A 22,046-nucleotide genomic window follows, 5' to 3' on the forward strand; every position below is an offset into this window, starting at 1 on the left:
TCCATTTCGGGTCGCCGTTTCCAGTTCCCGCTGGATGTCCTCCTCCGCATATATGCTCAATAAAGCCTGAACCTCGTCGTCGGTCCATCGGATGAATTTTTTGTTTAACTCCATTGCTGCAAAGAACATATTTACTGAACGTAGAACCCACGGAACCCACCTCGCAAAAGACTTGTAAATATGGCGGTGGAAAAAAAAAATGCTGCGAGAGCTCAACCAATCAGCATGTTCAGCGCCCAAGTCCCACCCCCGAAAGTTTGCGAAGTTTTAAAAAGTACCACCTCGCAAGCAGGGCCGTTTGGAGGGGGAAATATTTACCCGGAACTTCATTTAGACCCTGGTTCCTGCGGTCGAAACACACCGAGTTCCCCCCCAAAGTTCCTAGTTCCGGGGGAAAGTTCCTGCGGTGGAAACGCGGCTATATTGTTCCCCTTGACGTTCCTATTTGCTTCTATTGCACTCATTTGTAAGTCGCTTTGGATAAAAGCATCTGCTAAATTACTAAATGTAAATGTAGTCTAAATATCTAAAAATTCTAAAAATCAAGATATTTGCTAGATAAGTAAAATGCATATGATATTTTTTTTAGTTTTCTGGGGGAAACATTTCAAAATGAAGTGAGTTTTTGCTTAAAACAAGCAAAATTATCTGCCAATAGGGTAAGAGAAATAATCTTGTTTCTGATTGAAATCTGGTTTCTGTCCCAAACAGAAATAAGATTATTTTTCTTACCCTATTTGGCAGATAATTTTGCTTGTTTGAAGCAAAAACTCACTTCATTTTGATTAGGGTTAGCTTTTTTATAACTTTTTTTATTTTTTATTCTGTGGCAGAAACAAGCTTCCATAGAAAAGAGCAATTTGCATTCTTCTTTTAGTCTACGCAAGAGCATCATCTAGCCAATGAAAATGTCCTCCAAAATTTTGTAAACACAAAAGTGGTTAACATTTTTTCAATATCCTCATTAATTCTTACAATTTCATAGTATAAATGTGTTACTTGCAGTTAATATTGAAGAGATGTTTTTGTTGTTGTTTGTTTGTTTGTTTATTATCTCCAATATATTTTGAATTATTATCTTAATATCGTTTTTTAAATAAATATGTTTTCTTAGTTTGTCTCTTTTCAATGCAGAATCATGTCAAAATTATAAGGATTTATGCTGACATTGTCCAAACCCTTACAAACATTCGGGGAGCACTGTATATTTCACTATATAAAATATCCATAAAAATTGAAATCTATCATAGCATTGAACAATAATTTCAACATTTCTCACAAAATCATCGCAAACGACGTAAGCGAACCACACCAGCTTTAATTTCTGTTACATAATAGGAAAAAATATTTTCTTATATAAAAATATTTAGCTAATAAAACTACTATTGTAATGCATAATTGTGCATTTGATATCTTTGATTCTAAATATTTAGTTGATCATTTATATTATTTGTATCATGATGGCAACATGGCTAAAAGACCCTTTTCGTAAATCCTGCAATATTTTATGTATTTTCATTTTTAAAAAAATATATGTACATTTATAACACTAATACTTTGTATTTTATAACTTTTGCATCAAATTACAATAAAAAAAGTTCCCGTTGCTGTGAGGGTGTTTAGTAATAGCGTCTATGGGAGTGATGGTAAAAATTAACATATTTCTCTCTTTTGACTGCCGTTATCAATCTCACTCTATTTTTTCCCTCTTTTTGAAAGTTGTGAAATCACTACTGTGGCGTTTTTCTTTTGCTATGTGAGCAAATGGGCACACAAAAAAAATATTTAATGAATTCTCTCATTCACAGCTGTAATATTTAACCCAACTATGACGACTTCCGCTCTGAGAAACCTGGAAATGTGAAAAGGGTCTATAATACTACAGTACCAATGTGCCATAGCTTTTTTTTATTAATAATTTAATTGTGTATTTTATATCTTTAATTCTAAAGATGTACTTTCATTCATGTTTATTTATATTATTTTGACGGCAACATTAATAGTCAAACATTAATAGTTGCATTCTTACACTATCATAATCCTTCAAGAACAACCTCCGCCAGGGCAATAGTTGTATGTAAATAAAAGTATGTCAACCTTCACAAGTTTTTAAAAAGCTCTGTATATTCTGTGCTTTCAGCGAAGTAGAAACAGGCTTTTAGCTTGATGGATGACTTCAAAACAAAAACCATCGTACAATCGTCCTAAAAACTTTTCAGACATTGTTAGTCCTTAAAACACAGCTTAACAGGGTATAAAAGGAAAGCAGAGCTCTGGCACACAAAAAAAGTATCGATCGAATCAGCCTGTTCCTAAATCCAAGCGAAAGCAGCATGATGAGCGAGAGAGAGAGAGAGAGAGAGAGAGAGAGAGAGAGAGAGAGAAGTAGATGCCACGGTAAAACAGGGACTTTCAGGAGCTTAAGGCACAGTGCGGCCCGTTTTACAGGCTTTAGGAAAATCCGCTAGGCATCTATTCCCTAACTCTCCTCAACGAGCACACAATGTTCCCTCCTGCGCTACAGCCAAGCAAGATAATGCCCACCAGCCACTAGAGAGGGGGATTGCCATACGAATATGACCTCCACATGTACACACACACACACAAACATGTACAAACCCTCTAAACTCAACATGATTATCATGGCATTGAAATATTAAAGCAATATAATCATTAACCTTCATGCTGTTCCAACCTCAGGATGCTCAGTGATTTTGGATTAGATAACGAACTTGAAAATAACTAAAGTGTGATCTTGGCAGATTGTAGTTTGAGGAGAGAGAGTGGAGAACGGGGCAAAATAATAATCAATAAAAAGATCACTGAATTTGACCAAAACATTGTCCAAATTTAAACTAAATCTTGAGGGTATTTGCTACGACTGGGTGTTGAGTTTACAGTGAAATACAAAGGGGCGATTTAGATAAAGCTAAAGCAGGAAGGGATGATGAAGGATTCACACCAGACATCTTTGGGGTTCTGAAGACAGTAAAGTACTTTTGAGATATTTGCAGCCCAATAATAACTCCTGAAATTAGGAAGCACTAAACCACCTGTACTAGAAGTCTTAATGTTTGTTTAGATGCAACTTTGCCAACCTGAGCTGTGGTGCTGTGTTTGTTTAGAGGCTTTCTCCTGGCAACCCTTCCAAACATGTCCCGTCTTTTCTAATTGTACTGTCATGAACATTGAACATTTTAAAGGGATAGTTCACCCAAAAATGAAAATTAGCCCATGATTTACTCACTCTCAAGTCACCCTAGGTGTATATGACATTCTTCTTTCAGACGAATAAAATCTGAGTTATATTACAAAAGTCCAGGCTAATCCAAGCATTATAATGGCAGTAGTAGTTGCTCTGTTTTTGAAGTCCATAAAAGTGCATCTATCCATCATATAACTGCTCTACACGGCTCTGGGGGGTTAATAAAGGTCTTCTGAAGCGAATCGATGTGTTTGTGTAAGAAAAATATCCATATTTAAAACTTTATAAGGTAAAGTCTCGGCCGACCGCCTTCCGTATTCAATTTATGGAAAAAGTGTTGAAAGTGCCTCTGCCGATCGAAAGACAAATGCGACCAGTTATGCTCGCCAGACGTCACGTACGCATCTTGAATTGCGAGAGGCTCTTTCAACACTTTTCTTTTCTCACTTTTACTTTATAAAGTTTTAAATAGGGCCGTGTAGAGCAGTTATTTGATGGATAGATGCACTTTTTATGGACTTCAAAAACAGAGCAACTATTACTGATATAATAATGCTTGGATTAGCCTGGACTTTTTTAATATAACTCTGATTTTATTCATCTGAAAGAAGAATGTCATATACACCTAGGATGACTTGAGGGTGAGTAAATTATGGGCTAATTTTCATTTTTGGGTGAACTATCCCTTTAACTGAGGCATGTAGAGTCTGAGGTGTAGCTCTTGGGTGTATTGCGATTTCTCTGAGCAATGCACGGTCTGACCTTGGGGTGAATTTGCTGGGACGTCCACTCCTGGGAAGATTGGGAGCTGTCTTGAATGTTTTCCCTCTTGTGAATAATAGAAGGTCTTTTTGCTAAATAATTAAATGACACGGTGTAATATGTCATGATTTGTTGTTAATCTGAGGTTGTATTTACCATATTTTAAGAGGATTTTATAATATGTCCTGATATATAAAACCCCAGAATTCAATAGCGTGTTCCTTTCTTTTTCACATGACTAATATATTATAAATATATATATAAAAAAATGTAGGTTTGTATATTTTAGGGACATAAGGGCAAGTACATTTTTGAGTAAGACAGAATTTTTATTTTTGCCTCAACTTTAATGCAGCAAATATATAATTTATTGTCAGCTTTTGTGTGTTACATGTTCTGGAAAAAGCAAACCGCACTTGCTGTAGGCATCTTCCTTTCACCTCTATTCATGTAATACACATAATACATGATTAGGTACAATACTTCATCTGATGCGAGCGGATATATTAGAGGTCATGCAAGTTTCCCTGATGATTTAAAGCCGATGCGCGTCATCTTTATTTTCAGTTAAAATGTGCAGACCAGGGTTCTTATAGGCAACAACAAATACAAATAAAACCCCAAAAAACTATTTTCCTTACTTGAAACAAAATAAACTTAATTTTAAAAATGTTAACATTGAATTTAGTTTAACTTGATGTACTAAAGTAACTAAAATAAAACACTATAAAGACATTTAAAATGAATAAATATATAAATCTAATAAAAATGACAAAAACATACAAAAAAGTATCAAAACTAAGTACACTTTTAATTAAAACCTTATTTTAAGGTGGGGTAGTTACATTGTACTTACTCAAATGAGTAGTGAGTAATATTAATAAACTACGTGTACTTACTATTCATGGTTTTCATGTGATGTCTCACACACACACCCACCTGAAGGGCAAAACAAGGCTCTCCTCCATTGCCCACCAGTCATTTTTACCAGGTTTGTAGTCAGTATTAATGCAGTAAGACAGTGATATTAAAAGACCAAATTCTATATACACCTTATTGATGATGCATACTTTGTACAGGAAAGCAGACGAACACAGAATATTAATGCAACACAAGGTTTCTTGTGTGTTTCCCTATCGAAACCCATTATAAAGAAAACGTGCCGCATTCATATTCTGGGCTCATCTGCTTGCCTGTATATAGTATGCATCATCAAAAAGATGTAAACTGAATTTGCTCTTTTAATATCACTGTTTTAGTTCATTACAGCACTTTAAGGGTGGGTTGCACAAATAAGGATTCTTAAGCCTGGCGTCGGTTCACCCTCCGTCTGCTGCTCGATCAGCTCTATAATTCTAACGGTTTTACTGCGCAATTAATCTGTTTAAAATTAAGTGGTGCAACAACTCGATTTAAAATAAAACCCATAACAACAAATCCTAGATTAGCGTTAAACTTTGCTTAATTGAATCCTTGTTGGTGCAACTCATCCTAAAGTGTTTTACACATTAAGCATTTTAAAAACGCTATTTTCAGTGATTGAAATACTGCAGCAGGTGCTGTATATGGATCATAAGTGCCCAAATCGTGCATCTTGTTCACATATTTTTTTTTAAGATGGAAATTTGACAGGCTTCTGCTGCAGTTCAATGGAGTTCTATGGCGGTTTTGCCCTCCAAGGCTCCGCTATGGTTAGGGTTTGTTTTAGGGTTAGTTACTTGTAATTATGCATACTTTACTGTTATTACTATAGTAAGTACATGTAGTAACGTGTAACTACGTCATCTTAAATGTTAAAATATTACCAAATAAAAACTGATTCAAAATATTAATACAAAATTATAATAGTATCTTTAGTTATATTGTAAGTATAAACCCTATGGTGGTTTTAACATTTTGAGCTCATCCATTTGCTAGTGTACTTTTAAAAGTTGATGAAATGAACTTTTAGCAGATTTATACACATTTAAAATGTCTCTTCTAGGGTAAAAATCCAAAAAATATGGGTGCGGCTCAGTTTTAAGCTTTTGATATGCCCCAACTTGCAACAGGAAATCTGCACGTGCGTGTAAAGAGAAACCTCACCCGTCGTTGAACACGTTTGTCACAGAGATGACCACGTCAGGTGTCTCTCAGTCTCCAACCATCCATGAGGGTGAATCTGTCCTGGAGGAATCAAATTTCACTGCACTGCTCATCTCTGGTTCCTCCACAGTCTCGGATCGGACATAAATTGGCGTCTCGCACGGTTTTGATCAGTGTGGAGCAGGTGTCTGTGAGAGATAACCACTGGCTTTAGTGTTTCTATTAGTCCTGAGCCTCACCGATAGGAAAGTCACAGCAATATAACACCAATACAAGCGCTAACACAGAGACAGCAGCCCTTTACACGCACCTGAGATACAATTTCTCAGTTTCTTCCTGTACAACATCATTCTGCACAGGATATTTCAGGCGTGTTCGGAGAATCACGGACAACACAGAAAGCCAATGCTAACTGGAAATTATGAATGCAACTAATATTATGCATAGTGAAGATAAAGACTAATCAACTTTTCAAAAGCAGGAGAAAGCACATCCCATTTGTTTTGTTGTTGATATCGAAGGTCATGTGTGTGTTACACCTCCTGTTCGAACCACTCCAAGCGGGACTCGAACTCGGGTCCGCCCGCATCAGAGTCGGACGCTCTAACAATGAGGCTAAAGGCTGCAACCTCTAGCGTCAGTCGCTAGAGCATCTCTTGAGATCAGAGGAGTGAGGTTTACACGCACAGCGACTACTAGCCCGCCTCCGTTACACTCACCCCCTAAACCTCACTCCCATCCGGGTCACGGCACCAATGTCACCCCTCCTGTTCGAAAAGCCCACTCCAAGCGGGACTCGAACCCGGGTCCGCCCGCATGAGAGTCGGACGCTCTAACAAGGAGGCTAAAGGCTGCAACATCTAGTGTCAGTTACATGTGCAATCAAACTCTATTGTATTTTGATGCGAATTAATTTCTCAATTGTTAGAATAGAGTTCTGTAAGGATGGCAATGCATTTTTCTAGACAAAAACTGGGAAATTAGCATTTTAGCTAACAGGATGAGACGAGAGAGCGCGGTGTAAAGGATCGTGGAAACACGTTATATTCTACCACATAAAATACACAATCAGTAAAAGCCCATTGTGATGTTTTTAAAGCTTTTACACCTTTATACGGAAAAAAATAACATGTATGTAGTAGGGCTGTCAAAAGATTAATCGCGATTAATCGCATCCAAAATAAAAGTTTGTGTTTACATAATATATGTGTGTGCACTCTGTTAATTATTATTTATATATAAATACAGACACATTCATGAATATATTTAAGAAATATTTGCATGTATATACTGTATATACATTTATATAATCTATATATAAATATAAATGTTTTATATATAAAAATATTTTTTCTTAAATATATACATGCTTGTGTGTGTATTTATATATAAATAATAATTAACAGAGTACACACACATATATTATGTAAACACAAACTTTTATTTTGGATGCGATTAATCTTTTGACAGCCCTAGTATGTAGCAACACTATGTGAGCACAAATGCATGTGTGTATTTTGTACCCGTTTTAGATATCCAGACTGACGGTTGGTTAGCTGACAGCGTCAAAGCGGACGTGGACACGCCTGCACATGAACAGGCCGGAGCGGAAGATGAAGATCTGGACGGTGACATCACGTATGGAGAAGTGGAGCACAGACTAGACCAACTGCAGGAACACCTGAGCAGGTGAAATAATGCTCCATTAGGAGACTGGGAATGAGCCGTGTTTCATGACAATGGTTATATACACGCACAATGATATCATATGATTATGGCACAATGGTTATATACACAAGCTCGTGAATGCACTATCAATATTAATGCTTTAGTTGCAACAGTTGATTTCATGCTGGATTGTAAAAGAGGGCATTACATACCAGTATGTGGTCAGGTTATTGGAGGAGAGGAGTTGTGGCATTAGCTTATATTTCAAATGTTGAGCATCAGTTAAATTCAATTTTGATGAAAGATTATGAAGACAAACTTAAAGTGCCTCATTATGCTTTTTCAGATGTTTTTGCAGAGTAAGCTCTCAGAAAGGAGGTGTTTAAAGAGACTTAATCTTTGAACAAACCGTTTTCAGACTTTTGGAAATGAGGGGAATCTGCAATGTATATTATGAGAAATTTAAAGCTACACTGTAACTTTTTTAGTTTATTCTTAGCTAAAAACACTTAGTTCTTTCAAAAATATATGTGCTCATTAATGTATATTTACTTCTTTCAAGTAATAAAGTATTCTCGTAAGTTTATAATATGCCATTGAAAATACATACGGGTGAGGGGTTCGAATGCGGGTCGCCATGTTGCCCCTCCATCTTGAAAGTACATTAGCCAAAGAGGGACATACCCGTAAATTAAAGCTTCGCCATTCGCGTTTAAACACTCGATGGCACCGTGTCGAATGTGGACGAGGTCGAACTGGAAGCCATGTAAATCCTGGACTAAATCGGCCACCGTAGGCGTTAAAACGAAATCGGAATTGAGAGGAAGAGAAACTAATATTCACTGGATGGTCATATAGCTTTTCACCGCTAGATGAGAGAGTGAACCAATCAGCAGTAGGGGGTGTGTCCACTCATGATGGGGGAGAAGAGAGAGTGAGCCAATCAGCAGCAGGGGGCGTGTCCACTCATGATGGGGGAGGAGAGAGCCAATCAGCAGCAGGGGCGTGTCCACTCATGATGGGGGAGGAGAGAGAGTGAGCCAATCAGCAGTAGGGGGCGTGTCCACTCATGATGGGGGAGAAGAGAGAGTGAGCCAATCAGCAGCAGGGGCGTGTCCACTCATGATGGGGGAGAAGAGAGACTGAGCCAATCAGCAGCAGGGGGCGTGTCCACTCATGATGGGGGAGGAGAGAGCCAATCAGCAGCAGGGGCGTGTCCACTCATGATGGGGGAGGAGAGAGAGTGAGCCAATCAGCAGTAGGGGGCGTGTCCACTCATGATGGGGGAGGAGAGAGAGCCAATCAGCAGCAGGGGCGTGTCCACTCATGATGGAGGAGAGAGAGCCAATCAGCAGTAGGGGGCGTGTCACTCATGATGGGGGAGGAGAGAGAGCCAATCAGCAGCAGGGGCGTGTCCACTCATGATGGGGGAGGAGAGAGAGCCAATCAGCAGCAGGGGCGTGTCCACTCATGATGGAGGAGGAAAGAGTGAGCCAATCAGCAGTAAGGGGAGCGAGAGAGTGAGCAAGAGGGAGATTTGAAGAAAGACTGTAGAAAGAGAGATGGCTGAGAGACATTACAAAAGAGAAAAGATTACTAGAAAAAGAAGGGTTACGATCAGGCAAGAGCTTTAGGACCCTCCCCTCAAAGAAATCAGGACAGAAGTGGACAAACAGAAACAGTTTAAAACACCAGGGGTAAACAGAAATGTGTTTCCCTTGTCTACTTGTGATCCAATCGACCAAAGCGCATCTTAAAGGGTTAGTTGGGCTTCTGCGTTCGTCAATACGCATGCGTCAAAGGTTCAAGGGTCAAGGGTTACTCTCTCACTGCAAGTCAACTTGCGCACCGCTGACCGCCGGAAGCTAGTTATTTTAGTCAAAATTAGAAATTTTAAGTTAAAATGTGGATATTTTTCTTACACAAACGCGCCACTTCGTGTCAGAAGGCATTTATTAACCCCCCCGGAGCCGTGTGGAGCAGTTATATGATGGATAGATGCACCAAACAAGTCACTGCCTTTATAAAGCTTGGAAGAGCCAGGACATTTTTAATATACACCGATTTTATTTGTCTGAAAGAAGAATGTCATATACACCTAGGATGGCTTGAGGGTGAGTAAATCATGGGCTAATTTTCATTTTTGGGTGAACTAACCCTTTAATACCAGGTGTAAACAGGGTCAGAGAGACACATTTGCTCTTGCATTGCGTGTTTGTGCATTTTGGGGGCGGAGCAATGAAGGGAGGGGTGTGTTTGTTTGGGTTGATTTGAATGTTAAACAAGGATTCTCAGAAATCGCTTCCTGCACCTTTAAGAAACATTTGAACCGCTGTAATACTGTTTGCATCTCTGAGAGGCGAGCGAGTCTTCCAGTACATTACACTATGTTTCCAGGGGATCTGCACACTACAACAAATTACACTAACCACATGCACGCCTGCAATAAACATTACTAAACAAAACATTGCTTGTGGTTATCATTCACATGCACATGAAAATTAGCCTCAGCTGACAAAACAAGTTTAGATAACAGCAGTTAAAACACACAGACACAGACACACACACACACACACACACACACTGACACTGAAGCAGCAGGGTGAGCAGAATCACAGCAGGTGGTATTTTTAGCTGTAATACTGGCTTAGAAAGAAACACGCACCAGGCAGCAAAAATCCTGCATCAGCTGAGCTGCATATCGCACATCTTACAGCACAGAATCTGACAAGGCTTGACAAGTGCATGTACAGGTCATATTTAACCACAAAATATAACATCTAATCGAACATTAAGGACAATGGTTTCTGTTTTCTGACCATTACTATTTTGCATTGTAACACTATATTCTGGCACATTGAGTTTTAAAATAAATGATATATACAAAATTATCATTATGATAAAATAATATAATAAAAATATTAATTTATAATATATATTATATACACTATATTGCCAAAATGGACGAGTCTGGGTTTGGTGGTTGACGGGAGAACAGTACTTGCCTGACTGCATTGTGCCAAGTGTAAAGTTTGGTGGAAGGGGGATTATGGTGTGTGGGTTGTTTTTCAGGGGTTAGGCTTGGCCTCTTAGTTCCAGTGAAAGGAACTCTTAATGCTTCAGCATACCAAGACATTCTGGACAATTTCATGCTCCCAACTTTGTGAGAACAGTTTGGGGACGGCCCCTTCCTGTTACAACATGTCTATAACTCCGTGACCCGGATGGGAGTGAGGTTTAGGGGGTGAGTGTAACAGAGGCCAGCTTGTAGTTGCTGTGCGAGTAAACCGGGTTCGAGTCCCGCTTGGAGCGGACGGTTCGAACAAGAGGGGTTACAACTGTGCACCAGTGCACAAAGTGTCGGTCCATAAAGACATGGATGAGCGAGTTTGGTGTGGAGGAACTTGACTGCACAGAGTCCTGACCTCAACCCGATAGAACACCTTTGGGATGAATTAGAGCGGAGACTGAGAGCCAGGCCTTCTCGTCCAACATCAGTGCCTGACCTCACAAATGCGCTTCTAGAAGAATGGTCAAAAATTCCCATAAACACACTCCTAAACCTTGTGGAAAGCCTTCCCAGAAGCGTTGAAGCTGTTAGAGCTGCAAAGGGTGGGACAACTCCATATTAAACCCTACGGATTAAGAATGGGATGTCAATGTTCATGTGCATGTAAAGGCAGACGTCCCAAAACTTTTGGCAATATAGTGTATGTGTAATGTGTGTGTGTACATAGTACATACAATTGAAATATATCATTAAAATATAAATTATTATTTTATAACTTTATCATTATTACATAAAGTATTCCAGCCATCGTAATACAGTAAAATATGGGAAAAATTTGGGCAAAAACAAAAGTATCTGGACACATTATGAGAATTTGGTGGTGAAATTGTCCTTAATAATCATGAAAATAATGTAAAATAAGAAAAGTCATTTTCTTTCTTTTGAGTTTGATGAAGTGAAATTATCGTGTTCCTGACAGGTTTCGTGAGGTGGATTGGAAAGAGTTTAGGGAAAATCTTGTTAGTCCATACATATGCACATATGCTTATACGATGCATTTAAAAATCATTGTATAGGTCGTCTCTTTGAAGGAGTTTCATTCCTAATACCCACACCTACATATAACTCTGTATATAACTAAGCTCAATACTATAGATATATTAGATAGATAGCTTGCTTTCTCAAGGTAACCCTTGACAAGATCAAGATCACAAGAAAAATAAGTAAACAGAAAAATAATAATGCATGTTGTTCACTGTGGTCATTTTTGTTTTTCTGTGGCACCGCTATGAAGTCGAAATAGGATGCGGACCATGTCTTGCAAATTTACAACAATTGCCAGCCTGCAGACTCCAAGAAAGCATGGATCATCTTATTCTCCAGTTAATGGCTCTCTGTTTTAATGACTAGGTGTGCCTTACACACTGATTAAACCTGCGCCGGCTCATTGAGCACTCATATCACATACTATAAATGATACCCCTGTCCTCGCCGTTACCTCCGCACATGTCCATTACCTGCATGAAAAATGAACATGCCTCCTTTCTTTGGGGAATATTAATAATGAACGCTACTGCTTCTGAAATCTTCATGAACGGCCAGATCATGGTTTTTATCGAGTATTTATGCGTGAAGGCTCGTTGGAGCAGAAATGGTGTTGTATTGGGGTCATCTCTCTCTACTAGGCCCTACAAACTAGGTCATAAATAACTTTCTCATCAAAGTTGAGCAGGTAAAGTGATAAACTGGAAACAAGCATTCAGATGCATGCATCAGTGCAAGAACTCCCCCTGCTGTACAACAACAGTCAACACCAATGAGCTATGGACATTCAGACCAACTGCTAAATGAAAACCTTCCAGAATTAAAAACATTTTACTGAAATTATGTTCTATACATCTGCTTTAAAACCTTTTGAAAAGCACTATATAAAATCAACTTGTCTCACTGCAGAGTCTTTAACTTATTTACAGCCTTTCCTCCTCTAAATCTAGGTTTGTGCACATAGTTCTTTTCTTTCAGTAAAAGAAAAGTGTGAACAAAATCCTGGTCGATTTTTCCCTTCTACTAAAAGTGAATAGGAACTGCTGCTGTCAAAATGACAAAAACTAGCACCATAGTTCGTATGACTTGCATGTTTGTAACATGTGAGAACCAATCAAGCTCAATGTTATTGGTGTCAAACCTGCCAACCCTGAATTTTCAGTATCGTCAGGGTCACGTGATCCTTCAGAAATTATTCTAATATGCTGATTTGCTGCTAAAGAAACATTTATGATTATTATTAATGTTAAAAACAGTTGTGCTGCTTAATATTTTTGTGGAAACTGATTATATTTTCAGGATTCTTTTATGAAAAAAAACAACAGCATTTATTATAAATATAACTTTCTGTAATATTAATTAATTTAAGAAATGTCTTTCATGTTTAAAAAAAAAAATCTATTTAATGTGCCTTTGCTAAATAAAAGTATGAATTAATTTTTTCCCTTTTTTACCCCAAACTTTTGATTTCCAAATAAATAAATCAAGCAGCTAAAATTGTTTTCAACATTGATAATAAGAAATGATCTTAGAATGAGTTCTGAAGGATCATGTGACACTGAAGACTAGAGTAATGGCTGTAAGTAAATTCAGCTTTGATCACAGGAATTAATTACATTTTAAAATATATTACAACAGAAAGCAGGTAATTTAATTTGTAATAATATTTCACAATATTACTGTAGTTTTGATCAAATAAATGCAGCCTTGGTGACATTAAGAGACTACTTTCAAAAACGTTTGACTGGTAGTGTATATATAAACTGTATGTATGTATGTGTAACCCCTCCTGTTCAAACCGCCCGCTCCAAGCGGGACTCGAAACCGGGTTCGCCGACATGAGTCGGACACTCTAACAAGGATGCTAAAGGCTGCAACCTATAGTGTCAGTCGCTAGAGCATCTCTTGAGATCAGAGGAGTGAGGTTTACTCACACAACGACAACTAGCTGGCCTCCGTTACATGTGCAGGCATGTATGTATGCATGTATGCATGTATGTATGCATGTATGTATGTATGTATTAGACATGTGCCGGTAAACGGTAATACGATATACCGCAATAATAAACATGCACACTATTGTTATCGTGGGCACTTCAAAATACCGTGAATAATTATTTATTACGAATTATTCAGATTTTTAGAATGAATTTTAAGAATACTTTACCCATCAACCGTTTACGACACAAAGAGGAACACACACTGATGTAAATAGAACCAACGTGCATGAGCCGAGCACATGGCAGAAGAGTGACACGCCGAAGTGCACATTCATTCTTCGACAGCAGAGGGCGCTGACGGAACAGCAGAAATGCAACCGTTTCCCCGCTCATCACATAACCTAATACTTAATACTTAAAGCTATTCATTTTCAAACTTGAACATTTTATATTTTAATCTGGATTAAATGACATGCCCTATAGATATTGTTTGAATATGTTCTGATTGTTATTCAGTCACACACTTTACAATAAGGCTCCATTATTTAACATTAGTTCATTCATTAACAAACTGACAATTAAAAATACTTCTAAAGCATGTATTAATCTTAGTTAAATGTACATTTCAGCATTTAATAACACATTATTAAAATCAAAAGTTGTAACTATTATTTAATGGACCTGAACAAACACTAGCAGTTGTTATAAGAAAGTTATTAAACCTGTTATTGTATGACAACAGTTTTTTTGCAACTTATTTCAATATCATGATAATACCGTATACCGTGATAAAAGCCTCAGCAATTAATCACAACATGAAAATGTGATACCGGCACATGCCTAGTATGTATGTATGTGTGTGTGTGTGTGTGTGTGTGTGTGTGTGTGTGTGTGTGTGTGTGTGTGTGTGTGTGTGTGTGTGTGTGTGTGTGTGTGTGTGTGTGTGTGTGTGTGTGTGTGTGTGTGTGTGTGTCTGTATGTATGTATGCATGCATGCATGCGTGTGTGTCTGTATGCATGTATGCATGCATGCATGTGTTTATGTATGTATGTATGTATGCATGTATGTATGTATGTATGTATGTATGCATGCATGTATGTATGTATGTATGCATGTATGTATGTATGTATGTATGTATGTATGTATGCATGCATGCATGTATGTATGCATGTATGTATGCATGTATGTATGCATGTATGCATGCATGTAAGCATGCGTTTATGCATGTATGTATGCATATACATGCACACCATTTATGTTCCATGGAAAAACATATGGGTTTGGAACAACATGGGAGTGTGTAAATGATTTTCATTCTATCACATAGAACTATTTGTTCCAGGTCAGTTTTCTCACAGCGCTCTGGTTACTGTCTCACCAGGTTAGAGTCTCAGATGACATCAGACATCCAGAGTGTCCTGCAGCTGCTCCAGAGGCAGACGTGTTTGGGACCTCCGGCCTACAGCAGCCTCGCAGGCGGTCCCGAGTACAAGAGACCAGCCATCAGAGTGCAGCCCGTCGCCAGTGCAGCACACTGCACATCACAGGTACAACACACACCTACAGGAAACGAAGAACAGAACCAAACCTCATGAAGATCTATTGAACATCATACAAATATCTGAAGCGCAATTGCCAAACATGCTGGTTATTTCCTAGTCTTAATGTTAACTGTAGTTTAAGGTTTAGTGTTTCATTATTCCCTATATTTTAAATAATCCTATTTATCTTTATCTTTTTATTTCAGTTTTAGTCATTTTAGTACTTTAACTTCCAATTCTTATTTTTTATATACGCTTTATGTAAATTGATGAAACCTAGTTTTAGTTAACAACACTGAACCCTACTAAACATCATGCATTTGGAAGATGGGTGCATCTTTACATACTTGAGGTCTACTAGGCGTTTCTTAACATACAAATAATTTATTTTGGCAGGAACAAACATATTGCACTGCATCTGAAGTGTGCATTTGAATAATTTAAATATGATAAATAAATAAAAGCTAAATATATTACCATCTACTGTATATATTGTTTTAGACAATATAAATAATGGCAAAATAAGTGTATATTTTGATTCTCTAAGAGCACAGAGAAGCATTTACTGGCACATCTATATGTTATATTGTGACACGCAGACTGTGAGAAACAGGAGAGAGATCACACGGGCAGCTGAAGAGCGCCACCTACTGCAGACATTAATTATTTCTCATACAATAACCTTGGCTGATCTCTTGCAGTCAGTAAGTACTAAATATACAGTAGGTGTAAATGGGGCTCCAAAATGTTATGGTATTTGAACAAATACATACTGTAAATAAAAAGTGTATACACACACACACACACACACACACACACACACACACACACTCTGATGAGCCAAACATTATGACGACCTTCCTTATCTGCCATCCACATGAATGGACCTCCACACTTGTCATCATCCCACAGTGCACACACGGCACACACGTACACAGCCGTCCACGTGATGTAAAGGAAAATGGGACTCTTCGGACCAGGCAACCTTTTTCCATTGCTCCAGTTCAGACGCTCGCATGTGTAATCGGCCCTACTCGACCTATTCTGAGCGGGATTCAAACCGGGGTCTCAGGCGTGGGAGACAAGGATGCTAAAGACCACAGCCTCTAGCCTCAGTCGCTAGTGCGCCTCTTGAGGCCAAGAAAGTTACACGCACAGCTCTTACTGACCTACATCCGTTACACGTGCCCATTGTAGGCCAGAGTCCTGCACGGGTGCGGGTACCCGCGAATATTGCTGAAACGGGTGAAAAACATCCTACTGTGTCGGATACGGGTGCGGGTCGGGTCGGACAAGGGAGAAACACGGGTCTAAACACGGGTTTTAAACAGTCAACGTGTAAACGAATATAGGCCTATATATAAACAATATATGCATGTATATTGTAGATGTGTTCCTAAAAATATGCATATACAAAAATATGCCTTGCCTGTATTCCAAGTTGATAAAATAATTTCAAATCCATATCAGTTTAACTGTGGCCGCGCGCGCGCCCTCACAGAAAAATCACAACCGTGTGCGCGCGCTCTGCCTGCACTGACCGAGATGGATCATGAGGAATTGAAGAAAAGATAGCCGCAAATGTGGAAGTTCATGGCTGAGGAAGCACGCAGATAACTGTGGTAACAAAACCAAGCACAAGCAGTTCTATCGAACAGTATTTGTGTTATGGTTCCTGAGTTTGGTCTCTTAATAACACTGTTTTAGTACATTAAGCCACGTTAAGTGTTTTTTTATAATGGTTTTCTATGGTAGGAAAACGTTGAACGTGTAATTATACGCGTTGCGTTCATATTCTGGGCTCATCTGATTTTTTGTACATAGTATACGTTATTAGTATTATGTTTACTGAGTTTGGTCTCTTAATAACAGTACATTAAGCCACGTTAAGCTCCCGGCAGAAGTTGTCCTTGTGTTAATGGTCGTGTAATAACTTCTGTATGCTGGCAATAAACATTTTTGTAAGTGTGTTTATAATGTGATATGCTAAACTGATTTTATTGCGGGTCGGGTGTCGGTTCTATTTTAAGCGGGTCGGGTCGGGTGCGGATTTTATTTAATGCTGTTGTCGGAAAACGGGTCGGATGCGGGTTTAAGCACTGCAGGTACGGGCGGGTGCGGGTTTTCAAAATCGGACCCGTGCAGGACTCTGTTGTAGGCGCTTTCGGCAGTGGACGGGGGTCATCATAGGCACTCTGATTGGTCAGCAGCAGCCCTGTGACAAATTCCCCCATAACCATTATTAAAATTTTGTCTGATTTGTGCCACGGTAGACACTCTGTTGGCTTGGACCAGACGGGATAGTCTTCATTGCCCTCGTGCATTGATGAGCCTTGGACGCCCAACACTCTAGCCCTTTTCACACAGAGTTGATCCCAGAAAATTGCCATAGAATTGCTAGAGTGCCTTCTGTGTGAATGCAAAAACATTCCGGGATTGATCCTGAACACTTTCTGTTGGCTCGAACCAGACGGGATAGCCTTCATTGGCCTCGTGCATCAATAAGCCTTAGTCGCCCAACACCCTGTCACTGTTTTGTGGTTTGTCCCTCCTCTGTCCACTGTTGGTAAATTCTCAGCACTTCTGACCCGGAGGAACACACAAGGGCTTGCCGTTTCAGAGATACTCTGACTCAGGTCGCCTTGCCATAACAGTGTGGCTCTTGTCAAAGTCACTCAGGCCACATCCACACAAAGCCAGAGCTTTCCCCATCCAATCTTTTTTTTCCCTCGTCTCAAGAAATATCCACGTACACACGGAACCACTGAAACCGACTCAAAACGATGTTGTATACATGTCAGGCCAGTATGTGGCGCTGTAATTCTGCCACAGAAATACACTAAAAACAGAGAAGTGTTGTGGCTAGAAGGGGTACAGCGATGGTAGGAAGTGAGGCAAAATCTCACGATAAAATAACAATAAATAAATTTGCTACTTACCAGATTGTGTTTTATTAACGCATACACCTACCCCAACCCTAAACCTACCCTTACAATAATGCAAATACAGGAATTAAATCACGCATTGATGTGCGCATGCCCAGTGGCCGTAGCTGTATCCCTTCTAGTCTTTACTCGTGCGGGACGTGGTGTGATGACATACCCGTTTCACAAAATATACGGATTGACTGTACACACGAAAAAAGCAAGGTTGTCGGTTTCAGATTTATCCACTCTGAGACCCGGTTTAAAAAAATATCGGTTTCATGCTCCCAAAATGTAGGATCCGCCTGGACGAAACGCTGATACGGTACAAATTTTTTACGTATACAGCTAAACGCGTCTCCATGTGGACGGGGGGGCCTAAGATCTTTATTTTTCTACCCAGACCTTAATATGTGGCCTTGTTAGGAGATGATCAACGATATTCACTTCACCTATGACTGTTCATAATGTTCTGGGCTCATCAGTGTGTGTGTATTATTAAAATGTATGAGGCTTCAAAGGATAAATACATCTTTAAAGAACAACTCCGGTCAAAAATGAACCTAGGGGTAATAACACATGGTTATGGAGTAGATTGTTCGCTGGGATGCGTTTTCATGAAAATCGAATGTAAAGAGTTTTATCTCTAAAAGCAGATTAGCTTATAACGCTAGTCTATGGGGCATATAATAAATAAAATTAAATTGCTAGTTAATACCACTAACGAATCGAGCCACGAACGCTGTGCTAAGCTGAACTTAATTCCTATCGACCAGCTCACATAGCACTGCGTTCGTGGCTCGATTCGTCGAGACTGTTTTCCAAGATGGCTCCTGTCTGTATACACGTAATGTACTGTCTTTATAAAGTATCTTCTTATTAAACTGTTTGTACACTTACTCTTACCCTCATTATGCTACCGTGTTAGTGTGAGGCTATTTTGAGCCTTGTTAGTGGTATTAACTAGCGATTTAATTTTACTTATTCTATGCCCCATATACTAGCGTAGCGTTATAAGCTCATCTGTTTTTAGTAGTGGTGTAACGATTCATCTACTACATCGATGTATCGATTTATATTCCTATGATCTAACTACATCGATCTGTGTTTGCAAGTTTGCCTTCCGGACGACATATATCGATCTAACATCGTTTTAAAAGGTAATCAATCGATTGTATCGATAATAGGAAATAAAGCATTTGATTTAAGCACGTCAGACTTTATATGGATGTTTTTTCTTAGCACTTTTAATGATAAAGGCGTTAAACGTTACTCGATTCAGTCTGCCTATCTGTGACATCATCGCAACGCACCAGCAGCAGCGCTAAGAAAACAAAACATAGCATGGCGGATGGCAGAGGAGAAGCCAACGAGCGAGAAATTATCAAGCCACCAGGAGAAAGAGCTAACGTTACCTGTACTTTCAGCCCTTGCTAAATGTTACCTGTGCATTCCTGCACCAGTGTGCCAGCAGAGCGAGTTTTTAGTACAGCTGGAGACATAGTGAACGCACAGAGAAGTTTTCTGCGGTCAGATCATGTTGATCAGTTGATATTTTTGAAAAAAAAAAAAATATGTAGAGTCATTGAAGAGTAGTTGGTTACATTTTATCTTTTGTTAAATATTGTTTGTTTATTAAACTGAGAGTAGTAGCAGGTTCAGCCAATTTATTCAACATGAAGAAATGTTGGTTGCACTTTAATTTTGATAATAATATTGTATTTGTATTATTTTAATGTTGAAAAACAACAGCAAAAGTAGCAGGTAAACCTACTATTAATTAAACCTGAAGAGAAGTTAGTTGCACTTTATTTTTGATATTAATATTGCAATATTTTTATGTTGGAAAACAAAAGCAGAAGTAGCAGGTTAACCTACCTTTGAAATGTTGGTTGCACTTACTGTGCTTTTATTGAAAATGTATTGAATATTGAAATTGAGAGCAGAAAAGATTAACTTCCTGTTAAAATTCAACCTAAACTGTTGGTTGCACTTTATTCAAATAAAATGTGAATGCATTTTCCATTAATTGTTGTTTACTTGTTTGTTTATATCCATAATTAATTAATACCTGATTCCCTAACAAGAAACAACAGGAATCTAGGAAACTTCACCTGCACTGACCAGTATCCAGATATTTATTTCAGTCACACAATTTTTGGCTAAAAAGTTACTGAATCGATTTCAAGTCACTGAATCATTTCGGATCGTATCGTTCCAAATGAACCAATATCGTCCTTGAATCATATCGACAACCTCAAATCGTGATACGAATCGTTACACCCCTAGTTTTTAGCGATAAAACTCTTTACATTCGATTTTCATGAAAACGCATCCCAGAGAACAATCTACTCAGTAACCATGTGTTAATTACCCCTAGGTTCATTTTTCACCGCAGTTGTCCTTTAATAGTGCAATTTCCAGATTTTCTCTCAAATGGTGACTCCTGAGAAAATAGTGCTGAAGACAAAAATCAAATGCCACGTGGATTAAAAACAGTATATTTCTGGTTAGACTAGACATTTAATTTCAATCATGCAATTCTGAATGATGCAAAACACAGAAATACATACCCAAAGCATCTATAAAAGTTGCTGTAAATTCCTCTTTTTACAGGAAATTTTGGCCATGGCAAACATCCATCCAAACCCCAAAGACTCTTCGTCAGGTCTGTCCACACACTCCACTGCCATGTACAGTTTCACAAACAGCCAGACTCTTCCTCTGACACGGCAGCATTCGAATTCCCTGCTTCCAGTCCAGCTCTCTTCCCCCCCCGACGCGGCGAGCGTACCTCTGGATCTCCACCGACCGCTGTCTGATCCAGGGCTGCTGAAGGAACAGCACTGACTCTCTCCACCGATGGGAAAGTCCAGGACATCACACAGCTCTTCCACTGGAAGCACAAAGGACATTTTAAAACAGGCATTGGCCAAAACTTTAATACTAATGCAAGATTCTCCACTGGTACTCGCCTGTATTCCCTTCCTCTGTGATGTCACTTCCTACTTCCTTCTCCTGCATTTCGCTCCTCGAGGTCGAGGAATATTTCGAACGGATTCTTGGACAACACTTCCATTTTCAGGAAGTAAATCTCTCATAGACAGAGGGTGATACTTGTCTTTTCCACATACTCTGTGTTCTGCACACTTTTACACCGGTGTAAGACTCAGGATATTGATGGCAGTTCATATATCATACTCAGTGTCTGGCAGAATTTCTTCCCTGTTTTATCATTATCAAACTCTAAAGGTGATAATAATGTTATTTTGCACTTCCATTTGCAGAATTCTGTGGATTATATACAGTGTGGTGCACTATTGAAAATTATTTATTAACTAATTTAGTACAGCATTTTTTCATTAGAATTGCATAGTACGTACAACATATTTTGACCAAAAATATTTATTATTTTGACCAAAAATATTTATTATTTTGACCAAAAATATTTATTATTTTTCTACCCTTAAACTTACCCATACCACCACAGCTGTCCCTAACCCTACCCTTAAACTTACCCATACCACCACACCTGGCCCTAACTTTACCCTTAAACTTACCCATACCACCACACCTGGCCCTAACTTTACCCTTAAACTTACCCATACCACCACACCTGTCCCTAACTTTACCCTTAAACTTACCCATACCACCACACCTGTCCCTAACCCTACCCTTAAACTTACCCATACCACCACACCTGGCCCTAACTTTACCCTTAAACTTACCCATACCACCACACCTGTCCCTAACCCTACCCTTAAACTTACCCATACCACCACACCTGGCCCTAACTTTACCCTTAAACTTACCCATACCACCACACCTGGCCCTAACTTTACCCTTAAACTTACCCATACCACCAG

At 38.9% G+C, this 22,046-nt stretch overlaps 1 protein-coding gene across 1 annotated transcript in view; it reads left to right on the forward strand.

Annotated features, from left to right (window-relative positions):
* Positions 1-21,030, forward strand: part of LOC307128781 (potassium voltage-gated channel subfamily H member 7) — a gene marked incomplete at its 3' end in the record, with an annotated part of 183,975 nt that extends 162,945 nt beyond the window's left edge. The window contains exons 13-15 of the mRNA XM_079820724.1: positions 7,536-7,741; positions 15,097-15,262; positions 20,797-21,030. Coding sequence (XP_079676850.1) covers positions 7,536-7,741; positions 15,097-15,262; positions 20,797-21,030 — 606 coding nt within the window. The remainder of the gene's footprint in view (positions 1-7,535; positions 7,742-15,096; positions 15,263-20,796) is intronic.
* Positions 21,031-22,046: the final 1,016 nt, after the last annotated feature.

The sequence above is a fragment of the Gobio gobio genome (assembly GCF_949357685.1).
Source record: "Gobio gobio genome assembly, chromosome: 7".
Taxonomy (NCBI): domain Eukaryota; kingdom Metazoa; phylum Chordata; class Actinopteri; order Cypriniformes; family Gobionidae; genus Gobio; species Gobio gobio.